Consider the following 14,895-nt stretch of genomic DNA (forward strand, 5'->3'; position numbering starts at 1 on the left):
GTGAAATAGACTCCAGGGTTATCACTTAGGGTTAAGAAGATGCAGGCATGCAATACAAGTTATGTATATTCTATGCATCCACAAACCTAAAGGGGAGGCGAGAAGTGCAGACAATGTTCATGTGCTTGTTGAGTGTGGGCAGAGTGGTTGGTTTCTGTGAGGTTTCTGGCTACTTTCTCTGATGCCTGCCATAGTATAGGGAGAATCAAAAGCACTACAGCTTGGATGTACTACTACGTCTTACCCCTGCCCACTTCTTCCTCCCATGCAGGTCTCTGCCATCCCATCTTTATCCGACTTTGGCTCAGTGGGACTTGCTTCAATTCCCTCTTTGGAACTGTGGCTGTGTGTCTGAACTTGTTAGAATTCAGGTTCTCTACTACTTCCTGGCTGTGGTATGAGGTCATGTTATCATCCTGACTAGCAGACACTTTTGTTTTCCTTGGACTAATGGCAGCTTTTTTGTCAAACGCAAGCCATAAAGTGGGAGAAAGCAGCCCCAGTCTTCCAGATTCTCCATTTGCTCCTGCTCTTCCTTACAATGTCAGGGCCTTGCAGCTCATATTCATGTGGTCAATTTGCTTGAAGCATTAATTGCAGTGGACCCCATGACTCAAATTCATTTGGAATAGGCTCTCTGGTTGTGATCTGTTCAAACGACCACCTTAACAATTTCATGCTGATCATGGCTCTCCATCCGAAAGTTCCTCATCTTCTGTTTTGTTGTCTGCTGTTGCAGCCATAGATTCTGTTCCTAGCTTGGTTGTTCTACCTCTTTGGTACATGGTGGCAGACTTTAATGCAGCTCATTGTGCCTGATGGTTGGCCTTGTTAGACCATCTCTAGGAGTTTGGTGGGTTTTCTTGCTGTTAGCCAGCCTGTTTTGCCCCTTTCCCTTTTTCCCTTGAAAGGGAAGTTAGTAATGTTCTGGTGATGGTAGATTCTTATTTTCTGTCTCTTAACCAGGTGTTTTGGCTGCACATGGTGGCTCCATCTCATCTTCCAGCCACTGCAGGTTATATTTGTCTTGAACCTCTAAGAGAAATAGGGGTTCTGGTGCAGCATCTCCACCCAGGCAGTCGTGGGTTTGCATTTGCAGCCAGTATGTGTATCACTGACATTCTTGATGTTCACCTATGACACTCAGTTCGATGTCTTCTGTCAATTCTTTCATCGAGCCTGAGTAATGGTATAGTATGGGGATAGATGAGTGTCTTTCAGTGTGCTTAGTCTCAGAATGCTTGGGGCTTACATCGTGGTTTCTCAGGGTCTGCAATGTCTTGGAGACATTCTCAGCCATCTGCTCCTTTACAATGCATTATTATTCATTTGTTGGACAAGGGCATTAGTAATGTACATTAGTAATGTACCTGTCCTTGCAGGTGTTCTGCTTCTTCACCGTTTTTAACCACTGCACTGCGCAAAGCGCCTTTAGGCGCTCAGAGAGTTGTGCTTTTTGTTTTTTAATTTGGGTATATTTTAATGTTTTTTAATGTTTTCATTACTATTTGTGTTTTGAAATGGAAATAGTTGACTTTGGAAACATTTTGACATTAAATTTACCTGAACATTTGTAAAAATAACAAAAATATGTCCTTGACAATTGCACCAAGACGTTTTTGCCGAAAATAGGTGAGCAGTGCAAGGGTTAAAGGAAGTACCCCAGAACCCAGCTACTTCTGGATATGTTTGTTCTCAATGTGTACATCCTTTTCCATATTTCAGATAACAATTGTCTCAGATTTGCCAGGTCATATCAAGCTATTCTTGACTTGTTTCCCCAGGCTAACCTTGATCTCTATTGACATGTTTCCATTAATTCAAGGTTCAGTGATTTGCCAAGGTTTAAACTGGGGGCACATTACCACTTTTGGGCTCTGCAATTTGGTTTGAATCTAGGCTTAGAATATTTAGATTGAATCGAGTGGTCTTCCAGGTACATTGTCTTCATAGGATAAAGTTTTGGAATGCCTTAACCCTTTAACTGCACAACGCGCCTGCAGGCCCAGCCTTAGGGTGCGCAACGCGCCTGCAGGCCCAGCCTTAGGGTGCGCAACGCGCCTCCCGGTGTTTGTATTTTTTATTTCCAATTTAAAAGTGGCACGCGGTGACGTGGGTATGGAATGGGTAGCTGGGGACCCCAGTGATCGTCCGCCATCTTGAAAAAAATCCCAGCATGCCCCGCGGCTGTGGGGAGCCCCAGTTCCCAAGCAGTAACCATGTCTGACGCATCGTCAATGAGCTCCCGTTCCACGGCGACCCGCGGTCATGGAAAAACGACTCTCTGAGGAGGAAATTCGCGATATATTGTACGACGACGGTGCTATGGATGATAACCTGGACTATGATCCTGAGAAAGATCTGACACAGAGGTCCGATACGAGTGAGGGGGAAACAGAAGTGGATGATGTGGCAAGCGTGTACGGTACACGCTCCCCGCCCGGCCTGTCTTGCTGCCCTGGGTCAACACTGTTATTATCACCACCATCATGTATGTTCCCAGATGCTAGTTCATTATTCAGCGACAGTACATGTGACGAATCGTTCTCGGGGTTCAGTGACATTGGCTCTGATACAAGTAGTGTGGACGACCCCAGTACTAGCAGTGGGGGTGGTACCAGGCGGGGTTTTGCTGCCTCAGCAACACGTGCAGGCAGGCGGCGGCGTGTCTCCCAGCATGACGACAGTGGGCCCTCAACATCGGGTGTTCGTGGTAGGCCTACGGTTCGGAAATCTGCCTCAGCGTCAAGCATACTCTCACGCAGCTCCAGGAGCAGCAGCAGACGACGTAACCGTGGTTTTGGTGGCCGTGGTGGTGTTGGCCGTGGTGTTGGCGCCTACACCAAACCCCCTGGTGTACTTGTGTGGGAGGATTGCGCCACATTTGTGCCCCAAATACCAACGTTTGTTGATACCGACGTTGGTGTTACAGCTTTATTCCCGTATACCGGTGATGATATGGCGGACATTGCAACCCGTTCTCGCAAATTCGTAAAGTCAATATTGACTTATTAACTACGTGCATAGGTGATATACTAAACATAATAGATACCCTTAAAAAGATTCATAGAAAACACCGACCTTACCTAACCTTGTTAGTATCTTAAGATAAGCAACTTATTGCTTCGTAATTACAATTATTACTTAACCTATACCTATTATAGGTTAGGTAATAATTGTAATTATGAAGCAATAAGATGCTTATCTTAACATACAAAGTAGGTTAGGTAAGGTCGGTGTTTTCTATGAATCTTTTTAAGGGTATCTATTAAGTATGTCACCTATGCACATATTTAATAAGTCAATATTGACTTATTAAATTTGCGAGAACGGGTTGCAGTATCACACTATATACACACACTATACACACACTCAGTACTCCACGAGTGTGTGATATGCTGCGAAACAGTCAACGGGGCAGAGTGGCACCTTGCACTCCACGCACCAGGTGCTGATGCATCTACACTTTTGTGGTCTGCGTGTGGTGTTCCTGCAGACTATGCATGCACGTTTACCCTTCTCCCATGATGCTGTGCCTGGCATATACTCCAGCCTGTGTACCCCGAAGTTCTCATTACCCCGCAGTCTGTCTGGGGCTGCGTGTGGCATCGTTGCTTGCACCCCGTGGGTGCAAGCCCTCCTTGCCGTACTTTACCAGCAGCTGTGACACCATGCTGGCACTGACAGTACATATAGACGGTTTCCTGCCAGACTTCACCAGGTACGTACTGTAGCAGTTGAGCACTGCAACATCTATGAGGTGGAAGAAGAACTTTTTCGTCCACTTCACTGACCTGCGTACGCACTCCACACCACCAAGCATCATGTCACACTTATCGACGAGGCGCATGTTCACGTGCAACCCGTTCTCGCAAATTTAATAAGTCAATATTGACTTATTAAATATGTGCATAGGTGACATACTTAACATAATAGATACCCTTAAAAAGATTCATAGAAAACACCGACCTTACCTAACCTTGTTAGTATCTTAAGATAAGCATCTTATTGCTTCGTAATTACAATTATTACCTAACCTATAATAGGTATAGGTTAAGTAATAATTGTAATTACGAAGCAATAAGATGCTTATCTTAAGATACTAACAAGGTTAGGTAAGGTCGGTGTTTTCTATGAATCTTTTTAGGGGTATCTATTATGTTTAGTATATCACCTATGCACGTAGTTAATAAGTCAATATTGACTTTACGAATTTGCGAGAACGGGTTGCATACTGTACAGTGTGTATATATAATGTACATATCAATATATTTGCGTGATATATTAGAAATAAGTGCTGGATAAGTGAACCATTTTGTGATGCATGTAACAGTGTCTACGGACAGTACGGATGTTCTACTGCCATAATATGGTGTACGTGATCACCATACATCGGTTCGGCACGTAAAATGTAATAAAATGTATTTGGAACTGTGCGCAAAAAACGTGCAAAAATATATTCGCGGCAACTCGCGCGCCCTGCCCCGGCCGCTCCACCGGCCCCGGAAGCATACTCCTCTGGCGCACGGGGAATTATGACGTCACGGCCCACCTTTCGGACCCCATAGCAGCCAAAGTAAGTACAATTTCGAACTTGCGTTGCTATACCCATATACAGAGAGGGGTTTTTGACACTTTCCGAAGAAAAAATAATTTTTTCCCAAGGTTTCATTTCCTGCGCACTGGGGGGATGTCATATTTATAAGCCGCGCAGTTAAAAGGTTAATCAGTAGCTGGTTTGGACTCCCAGTCATACAGCTTGTCTGCTAACCAGTAATTTAGGTTTTCTGGAGAGGCCTTCGAGGCTTCTTGTTGCTAGCCACACAGATAACTTTACATACATGGAGAACATGACATATATATGGAAAAAGGCAAGCATAATTTCTATCTACAAAAATGGCAGCAGAGAAGAACCACCAAATTATGGACCAGTATCATTGACGAACATGGCAATCGGGTTCCTGATTGCCATGTTCGTCAATCGTCAAGCATTTATATTTTACCAGAAAAATATTAAAACCAAATGATATGTCATTTCTTTCCAGGCATTCTAAGTCAGTATGGCTTTGGAACAGGAAGATAATGTGTAAAAAAATTTACTTAGCTTTTTATGATAGCCACAGAGACTTAAAGAAATAGTTGGGTTGACTTGGGCAACCGGAATGCACTTAACGATGACCTGGACAAAATAAATGAATTGAACAATACACTGCAGATGTAAATCAATGTGAATAAATGTTGTGCTATGGAATATGGAATAAGAGAAAATGGGCCCCACACAACCAACAAATTAGGTGGAAAGATATTAAAGAACTCAGAGATTTAGGAGTGGCTCAGGATGGTGAACATGTGCCAGAGGACCACATTAAGAGCATCGTGTATGGAGTCTATGCTTTACTTTTAAAATTCAGAATAGCTTTTAATTACATGGATGATGAAATACTAATGAAATTGTTCATAACATTTGTGAGACTGAAATTGGAATGTGCAGCGGTTGTATTGTGTCCATATCTCGAGAAACACATTGATAAACTGGAAAGGGTACAACTCCATGTTACTAAATAGCTTCTAGAAATGAAAAATGAGCCATGAGTGGTGGCTAGAAGTTCTAATATATGCCAAAGGTAAAAGATGGAAGGAAAAGTGGCAATATGATCACTATGTATAAAATAGTATCAGGAACGAAAAAAAATACTAGAGGAGGAATTTTTAAACCTGCAACTTTAATAAGAGACAGTTGATTCAAGTTTTGGACACGAGTGGTGAAAAACATACAAAAGTTTTCCTTTTTCTGGAGGGATCCCCGTTGGCTCCCTGGTGCTATCCAGTCTTATATGGATATATTAGTTTTCTGGCATCAATGTACATGAAGTTGTTGCCTACTGGGGTCCACGAGCCAGAACCTGGCCCCCCCCCCCCCTAAGAAAGGCCCCGAGGAGAAATAGCCTATAGAAACCCCCATGTGATTGGGAGCATTCTATGTCTGCTATCGACTGGGTATGGTACCCAGAAAGGTAGGCGCCCCAAAACAAACCCATAATATCATGAAAATATTGCTACCAAAAGCCGAATGAGTGGACAGAACTCCCCAAACGAAAATTAACAAACAAGCATGACGTCATCACGTTGCTGCACCGCTATTCTGGTGAAAATCCGTCCATGCAGTTCACATCCGGGGTGCGTCCAATATCCTGGCAGATGGCTTGTCTCAGTTCCTTCCACCTTCTATGGAGTGGACAGTCAATGCCAAATTGTAACATTGGCTTTGCCAGACATATGGCTGCCCAGAGGTTGAGCTCTTTGCATTGCCATGGTCTCAGGGCCTTGCTCTGTATGTTCTTGCATTCTTCTTCCAGGCGACAGTATGAAGTCTTTTTGGAGGTCTTTCCACCAGTTCCTTTCTCTTTGTTGGCTATCTTCGATTTCGGACCAAGTTATTTTGTCCTTTCTTTCTTGGCTTTTTCTAGACCGGCATCTCATGCCGAATACTGTCGCCTCTTACCACATAGCATTGGCGGAGCTGCTCCAGCTTGCATTCAGGGTGGATGTTACTTCCTCTCTGTTTCGCAAGCTTTCTCTTGCATTTTTTCACCTTCAGCCTGCTCATGCACCACCTGTACCTTCCTAGTCTTTTGATCGGGTTCTTTTTTTTCTTTCCTTTCTTTTCCTAGGTTTGTGGTGGCCTCTTCAGTGACTGTTTTCGTAAGGTGTTTTGTTGGCTTTGGCTTCTGGGGCTCGGGTTGGGGAGCTTCATGCTCTCCTCCGGCACCAGGGGTATTGTTCTTTTGGCCCTGGGATAGTTTTGTTTTGTTGCAGCCTACTCCTTCTTTTCTGGCAAAGAATGAGATGACAGGATTCTGATGGGGTCCTATTATGGTCAAGGCTTGGTTGGTTAGGCCAGGAGTGCATCATGTGTGGTCAGGTGGTGACTTTATGCCGCTACCTACAGGCCACTGTTTCTGTGTCAGTGGATGCTCTTTGGATGGATTTGGTTTCCCTGGTTCTCTGTTCCAGCGCTCGTGTGTCCCAGGTTGTCCGCAATGTCATCAAATCTAGCCAGCCTGCAGTCTTCCCTCGTGCCCATGATGTGCATAAGTTCCCTAATGTTCAAGCAATGGTTCATTGACTGAACCGCGGGGGTTCGATGCAGTCCTTGGCTCTTTGAGGCTGGTCTCTTCGGGTGACTCGTCTGGTGAGTTCTCAGGGTTTGCCTCTCCTGGCTGTTCACGTTCGGGGGTGTCCAATATCCTGGTGGACAGCCTGTTCTGGTTCACTCCCCTGTCCACGGAATGGATGGTAGACGCCAACTCATTCAGTTGGCTCTGCCAGACGTACAGGCTCCAGGAGGTGGATCCCCTCTGCATCGGTGTGGTCGAGGCGTCTCATGATATATGTGGCACCCTTCCCCGACTGTGAGGCCATTGGGGTTGATGCCTTCAGGCAGGACTGATCTAGGTGGGGGTTACCTGTACCTCTTCCCCCAGTTCCGCTGTTGCTCCAGATCCTGGCTCGCTTTGAGACTTGCAAAGGGAGGGTAGTCCTGCTGGGCCCTTGGTGGCCGGCCCACCGGTCCTGCTGGGCCCTTGGTGGCCAGCCCACCAGTCCTGCTGGGCTCTTGGTGGCCGACCCAGCCTTAGTTTCAGGCGCTGCGTGCTTGATGTCTGAACCCGAGGGTTCAGCTCAGCCTCTTTCTGCAGCTTGGCCCAGTCTATTACATAACTGGTTCAATCATACCTTTAAGTCTTTGTGTCTGGTCTTTCTGACATGGGGGTATCGCCATTTATTTGGTGAGCAGGTGGCTTCGTTGATGGTGTCCCACCTGCATGCTTCGTCTCAGCGGCAGTATGAAGTTTCCTGGTGGTCTTTTTCTTATTTCTTGTCCCTTCACAGGTTTTCTTCCGTTTCGGATTGGGTTATTTTGTCATTCCTGTCTTGGTTGTTTAAGGACCATCATCTTATGCCAAATACTGTCACCTAGTATCATGCACCGCTGGCGGAGCTGCTTCAGCTTGCGTTCGGAGTGGATGTTACTGCTGCCCCATTCCGCAAGTTGTCTCGTACGTTGTTTCACCTCTGGCCTGATTATGCGCCGCCTGAGCTGTCCTGGTCATTGGACCGGGTGCTCTTTTCTCTCTTCTCCTTGGTTTGTTGTGGCCCCTTCTGTTCAAGATTGTTTTGCAAAGGCTTTCTACCTATTGGCATTGGCCTCTTGGGGTCGGGTTGGGAGCTTCATGCTCTCCTCTGGTGCAGAGGTTTCTGCTCTTTTGGTCCTGGTAGTAGATTTTTTTCGTTTGCAGCCGTCTCTTTCTTTTCTGGCAAAGAATGAGACTGCTGCTTTCCAGAGGGGTCCTTGGGTTATTGATGCTAGGTTGGTTTGGTCAGGGTGCATCATGTGTTGTCCTGTTGCGGCTCTTTGGCCTTACCTACGTGCCACAGCCTCGGGGGCCCTTGACACGCTTTGGGTTGACCCGGTTTCCCTTCTTCCCAGGGTTCGGATCTCCCAGGTCGTCCGCAGGGTTATTTGGTCCAATCAGCATGTGGTCTATCCTTGTGCCCATGACGTTCATAAGTTTGCTGTATTGGCTGCTGTCTTTGGTAATATGTCTTGGGCTGATATTCAGGCACAGGGTTTTTGGAGGTTGAACAGGGTACTGGCAGCTCACTACCTAGGCAGTATTCCTGGCCCCTGTCGGGCATCTGTCACATTGGGTCGGCGGTTGCAGCCAGTTGTCTCGACTTCGAGTTGAGGAGCGAATGGCGACCGCCTCCTAGGTAAGTCCTTCTTGTGTTATCTTTGGTTAAGTAGCTCGTGGGAGCCAAAGGAGCTCACCCCCAGAAAACCTAGTGTTGAATGTAATGAAATGCTATTTTCTGGGCGAGACCCAGAGGCTCCACTGCAACCCTCCCTCCCTCCCTCCGGTTGGCGGTTTTCACAGGTTTTGACATCCAGCCTCAGAACTAGAGGTGGATAGCTGGCACAGAGGGTCTGGAGCTCCCCCTTTTCCCCTCCCAGGGCGGGGGGAGCTGCACAGACAGCGGCGCGGTGATAGTTGTGACGTCCTTCTCGTTTGCTCATTTTTATTTTTGGGGAGTTCTGTCTAACGGTTCAGCTTTCAGTAGCAATTTTTTAACCAGATAGGGTTTGCTTTGGGCACATACCTTTCTGGGTGTCTTACCCGGTTGATGGCAGACATAGACTGCCATCAACAGATTTCCAACCTCACAGGGGTTTCTATAGGCATTTGCTCCTCGTGCTTCTCTGATGGGGCCAGGTTCTGTCTCGTGATCCCTGGTGGGCCTAAGGACTCCATTTGCTTTGACTGATGCCATGGTATAATACATTCATATCAGCTGGGATAGCTCTGGGGAACTTCCGGGTCTCACCCAGAAAATGGAGTTTCGTTACAATCAAAGCTGTTTTTTTTTTATTGATCAATTAACCACTGTGATACGCAAAGTTTATTGTGAAATTACCCCTGTGTGCATGAAACCAAGTGTTCAAAAAAACAATTTTTCTTTGTAAAATGATAAATTCCTTTCCTTGAACATGCCTATGTAAAAATAAAAACCAAATTCCACTTATTTTGGCTGTGGGGACGTGGACAAGGTGTGCTGTGACATCATCAGGGGCTGGTCGCCCGTGCGTGAAACACCCAGACACAGTCGCCCGGGTCATTCAAGCACTGAGTGTTGCCACAAATATATTTTCAATTATTTGTTCTATGTATTTCCAATTCGGTTTTGTTTGTTTTTTTATCGTATATGATGCATATTTGTGTCCTTTACAATATGTATACAGTAGAACGTTCATAATGTTCCATGGAATTGTGATACATGTGTCAGTAATGTGTCCACAATAAATGTTTATTGTTCCAATATTACCTGTTAAAAATTCACTAAAATTACAATATGTACAATTTCACACACTATTTACACAGTAACACACTTTATTACTCACTCAGTACTTTATTACTCACTCAGTACTTCAGCAGTGAGTAATAATCATTGAAGTAGTCCATGGTCCACAGTGCAACTTTGCTCTTGTTGCACCAGGGACAGATAGATTTTCGCTTCCTGTTTCTTCGTTCTGTGTGCTAGCAAATAACGCACTCACATACACCCTTGGCTTTAGTACCTGTAGGTTGTATGTAGCCAAGCTTGTAAAGCATAAGGTAGTATTGAAAAGATTATAGGAAAAGATCAATTTGTAAGGTAGTCTTGAAAAGATCGCTTTGTATGGGCCCACACAGGAAGAGATTCAGCCGGTCTCGAAGAGTGTTCATCAGTCTGGAGGGGATTAAGCTAGCCTCAGTGTGTGTCCATCAGTCAAGAAGAGATTTAGGTATTCTTGAAAATATCTATGGAAAACACCACCATGGAAGCCACTAACACTGTTCATCTATGCTACTTGTATCAGATGCATCGTCACTGAATGCAGAAAGCGAATTCATCTATATATCATCTAAATAAATTGGAGAAAGCATAGGATTGCAAGGGTGACGCTCAGAGCTACAACTGGATACGCTCGCTGTATCGTCCTCATAGGTGCTGTATCGTTTGCATCCGACTTTTGTGTTAGGTCCTTATTGCACCTAGCTTCACCAATATTATGACCCTTATGTTCTTCAAACAATAAGGTTTGAATTTCACCGACAGAGCTTTATCTTTCAACACCGCGTCAGACAGGTGTTTGGGAGCCAGAGGCGCGTGCGCCACCCATGGTTGCTCATTCAGTACTAACCCAGCCAGCAGCTCTAGGGCATTCTGGGAATTTTTTCGAAGATGGCTGCCTCTCACTGGAGGTCCTAAGAGTCCATTTCGTACACAACCAACCTTGTACACATTTAGAATTGGTACCGAAAAATCAAAAAGAGTTTCCTCGGTTGGGGCAGTTTCCGCTGACCGAGAATACTCGGTTGGCGCAGTTAAGTGGTTAAAACACAGTTATCTCGATACTTTAATATCTCATTACTATCTCATTAGTATTATTACCTCCTGGAACTCTCATGTATTGATCAAGGGCCTTCTGCAGTTTCCTCTTATATATGTGAACAGACATTTTTTTCATCTTGCCTTGCCTCATTCCTGCCAATATATCCACTAATGACTTATAATATACATCCTTCTGAAGATGTAACAATACGAAAGTACTGAAGGAATTTCCTATTTAATTTCTTTCATTGTGGTCGACAACATCATAATATTCATCACGTGTTAATTTCTTTGTGATTAACACGTACTGTAGTTGTAAATCTGTGTAAATCACATTATGTACATTTGTACATAATGTACATGCACGTTTGTACATGTTCGTACATGTACATGTAACGCACATGTACGTTTATGTGCGTGTAAATTTGAGAGAGATTTAAGAACTGTTTAAAATGGAAATGCATTACTGGGAAGAGTTTACTTGAAGTGTGATAGTTTACCCTTGTGCTTTAGCTTCTAATTTTATAATTTGTGCACGTGTGTGTGTGTGTGTGTGTTTGCTTGCTTAGTTTTTTGTTTTGTGGTTTATGTTTGCACATATTAGTTACAAAAATGTGTATATATTGAATATTGATCAGTAAATCAATATATAGTAGTTAATGTTTCATACTTTATGATATATGGTAATCGAGTATTATGGTAATCTATATGGTAATTTAGTATTTTTTATACCAGTAAATAATATAACATTGTGTGTTAAATGTTGACACACATTAGATGAAATATTTACGTTACACAAAGAGCAAGTTTTGCCTGTAAATTGATTGATTACACTGTGTTTTATATTTAATTGATGTATGCCATATATATTTAATGTATTGGTATATAGAATGTGAGCGATCACAAAAGATTTCAAAATTACCTTTAAGGGCAAAAAGTATAACATTCAGGTTTTTTAATTTTCATCCTGTTTGTGTTGAATAATTCAGCTGTTCTAACTTTTATTACTAATAAATGCTGGAAAAAACCCTCGAGTTTTTGTCAATTACTAAACAACTTCAAGTTGATGTAACTCAACTCATTTACTGGTGATCTATCCAGTAAACATAAATAATGCAGATTTATCAGAATTCAAACAATAATGACCAAACCACACCCCAAAGGATGAAGAAATGATGATTTTTGGTTCATCCTGGACCAGCCCCCGTCGCATAGTAGTAAGATGCTCGCCTGACATTTCACGAGCACTTTGTCCTGGGTTCGTATCCTGACCGGGGAGGATTTACTGGGCGCAAATCCTTAACTGTAGCATCTGTTTAACCCAACAGTAAAATGGGTACCTGGTTGTTTAATGATTTAGCGGGGGTCGTGTTCCTGGGAATATTAGGATTATGGACTTGCCCAAAATGCAACGCATGCTAGTGGCTGTACAAGAATGTAAAAACTCATGTATAAATAAATAAATATATAAACAATTATCAATTCGTATCAAGACTGATCTAGGTTCAGTTGATCTAGGATCAACTGATAATTGAATTGAATTATCAATTCAATTATCAAGACCATTATCAAGACATACAACTCGATAATGGTCCAGGACAGACTGAGACATCGTTGTTTCTTCATCCTCTGGTGTGTGGTTTGGTCATCATATCTTCAGCAACATTATTGTGACATATCTGCAATTCAAACAATCTAGGGCATTACTATGGCATTACTATTGTAGGCCCATGTGGTTAATCTACCAGCTTTTAAAATAATTTAACTTAAAGCCTGTAATGTGAGTGCATCAGGCACCATGGTGCAGCATGATGGGACATGCAGAAAAAAATTATAGGTTGCAATACCTGTAACTAAAATAAAATAAGAAAGTCTTTGTGAAACATTATCACAATGAAAATAAAATTTTTTGGTTTGTCAACAAATGAAACTGCAGTTCTTGGGGTAACCAATAAAAATTTTAATTGGTACTGATACATTGAATATTGAACTAAGATTCATGTTTATATAAAATCATGTTACAGATCTACATGATAAAGGGATCCCATATTAGAAATGGTGGGTCAGATTGATGATGAAGTATGTTAATAATTAGAATGTGTTGAATTTAAAAATAATCATTTTTATTTTTTATTTTTTCAGTTTTCAGGTATGGCAAATGGATCTACAGTACATGCCTTTGAGGAAAGTGAAGATATTGAAATGGCTATACAGAATCTAATGACGAGTGATCAAGAAAAGAATAAATCTTCAGCAGCTACTAATGGTGGCCTCAAGAATTCAATTTCAGTACCTGGAACCCCTATCAGTGACCATAGTCAAATCAGTATAAAGCCAAGTTGCAGTTTCCAAAATTTACAGGATGTGCCAGCATTAGAAAGCAATGTCAATGTTCACTCTACACAGAAGAATGATAAGAAACCTTTGATATCAGAAATTGGCAATATATCTTTTTCCAATAACTTGAGTACAAGTTCTATTGAAGACAATGGTGAGCAGAAAGTTGTTGGAAGCCCAGATGTGATGCCAAACATGAATAGCCATGCAAGCCTTGACTATAAACAGAGTAATCTTGACAGTGAAGGGGTCTTTGCTCATAAACGCAAGTCATCATTTTCTTGAGAAAGGGCTAAGCAGACAAGTATAACACTAGTTTACATATTAATTAAAATAATAAATAATAATTATTTGCACATTAAATTAATCATATTTAATTCAAGAAATAAAATATCTAATTTGAAATATACAAAATCAAAGGAAAAACTGGTACTGAGGGTTGTAGCCAATATTGTTAAAGATTTTAGGGATAGATGACAAGACTTAGTAACTTGTGAAAGTGCTTGACTTGATGAGTAATCTATTAATAACTATGACTTTAGAGATGTCCTTCAAATTATTAGTAATAAAGTTAGCAATAATGATTGACTTAGGTAAGTGTTACTGGTAATTTTTTTTAGTCATGATGTAGGTAAGTATCAAGAATGAGATGTTCTTTGAAGTGAGAGTCTGAGAATGGTTAATAGCATCTTTCTTATAGTCTAGGTATAATAGTGTACCATTATTGAAGTTCAAGAATGACTGAATAAGATGCTTTTTTATGATGAATGTGAGTGAGGTATTTATTTTTTCAGAATTTTTTATAATTTTCTTAAATTGGTAGGTTTTTAATTTTTCATTGGCTTTTAACCCAGAGTTTGTTCTGTTCTGCAGCTTGGGCTTATAGCCTATATTCAAGGTAAAAATTTTAATTGTTATTCCTCAAATAAGAATTTTTTAGAATTTATGTATTTGCATGTTTAAGTTTTTGTGTTGTGACCAATATTACTTTTATTTATCAAACTATGCATTATATTATTCCTTGCCTTTATTGGATATGAAAGCAATACTTATATTAAGCAAGCAAAAGACTTATTTTTTAACTCGTCTCATTTATGTATACTGTACTGCAATATATAATTTGTTCTGGGGGAGCCCCGTCGGCTCTCCAGACCTATCCTGGCTGATATGGATATATTAGCTTTCTGGCATCAGTTGATGTGCATGGAGTTCTTGCCTACCAGGAACCACGAGCCAGAACCTGGCCCCCTCAGAGAGGCATGAGAAGCAATTACCTATAGAAACCCCCTTGTGGTTGGAAGCATTCTATGTCTGCCATCGACCGGGTCTGGCACCCAGATAAGTAGGCGCCCCCAAAACAAACCCCTATTCTGGTGAAAATAGTGCTAGCGAAAGCCAAACGAGTGGACAGAACTCCCCCAAACGAAAATTAGCAAACGAGCATGACGTCATCACGTTGCCGCAAACCCCCCCCCCCCCTGCCCTCCTCTTTGAGAGGGAAAAGGGGGGATCCCCAGACCCTCGCACACCGGCGATCCACCCTTTAGTTCTTGGCTGATGTGCTACTGGCGAGGTCTTGTGCTTCTGGCTCCTGATTTGGTCTCAGTTTCTATGCCTTGTGGCATG

The 14,895-nt window shown here is 42.5% G+C and overlaps 1 protein-coding gene across 2 annotated transcripts in view; it reads left to right on the forward strand.

Annotated features, from left to right (window-relative positions):
- The window catches only part of uex (metal transporter uex), a 674,542-nt gene extending 660,842 nt beyond the window's left edge, over window positions 1–13,700 (forward strand). Inside the window, exon 17 of one of the 2 annotated variants that reach the window (XR_006772789.2) lies at window positions 13,075–13,340. Coding sequence is in view for 1 of the 2 variants with exons in the window: in XM_045741424.2 (XP_045597380.1) it covers window positions 13,075–13,554 (480 nt within the window). In the remaining variant the exon portion in view is untranslated. Of the gene's footprint in view, window positions 1–13,074 lie in introns of both variants that reach the window. The other variant, XM_045741424.2, reaches the window with a different exon arrangement.
- The last annotated feature ends 1,195 nt before the right edge of the window (window positions 13,701–14,895 follow it).

This window comes from Procambarus clarkii, chromosome 19, assembly GCF_040958095.1.
Source record: "Procambarus clarkii isolate CNS0578487 chromosome 19, FALCON_Pclarkii_2.0, whole genome shotgun sequence".
Classification (NCBI taxonomy): Eukaryota; Metazoa; Arthropoda; class Malacostraca; order Decapoda; family Cambaridae; genus Procambarus; species Procambarus clarkii.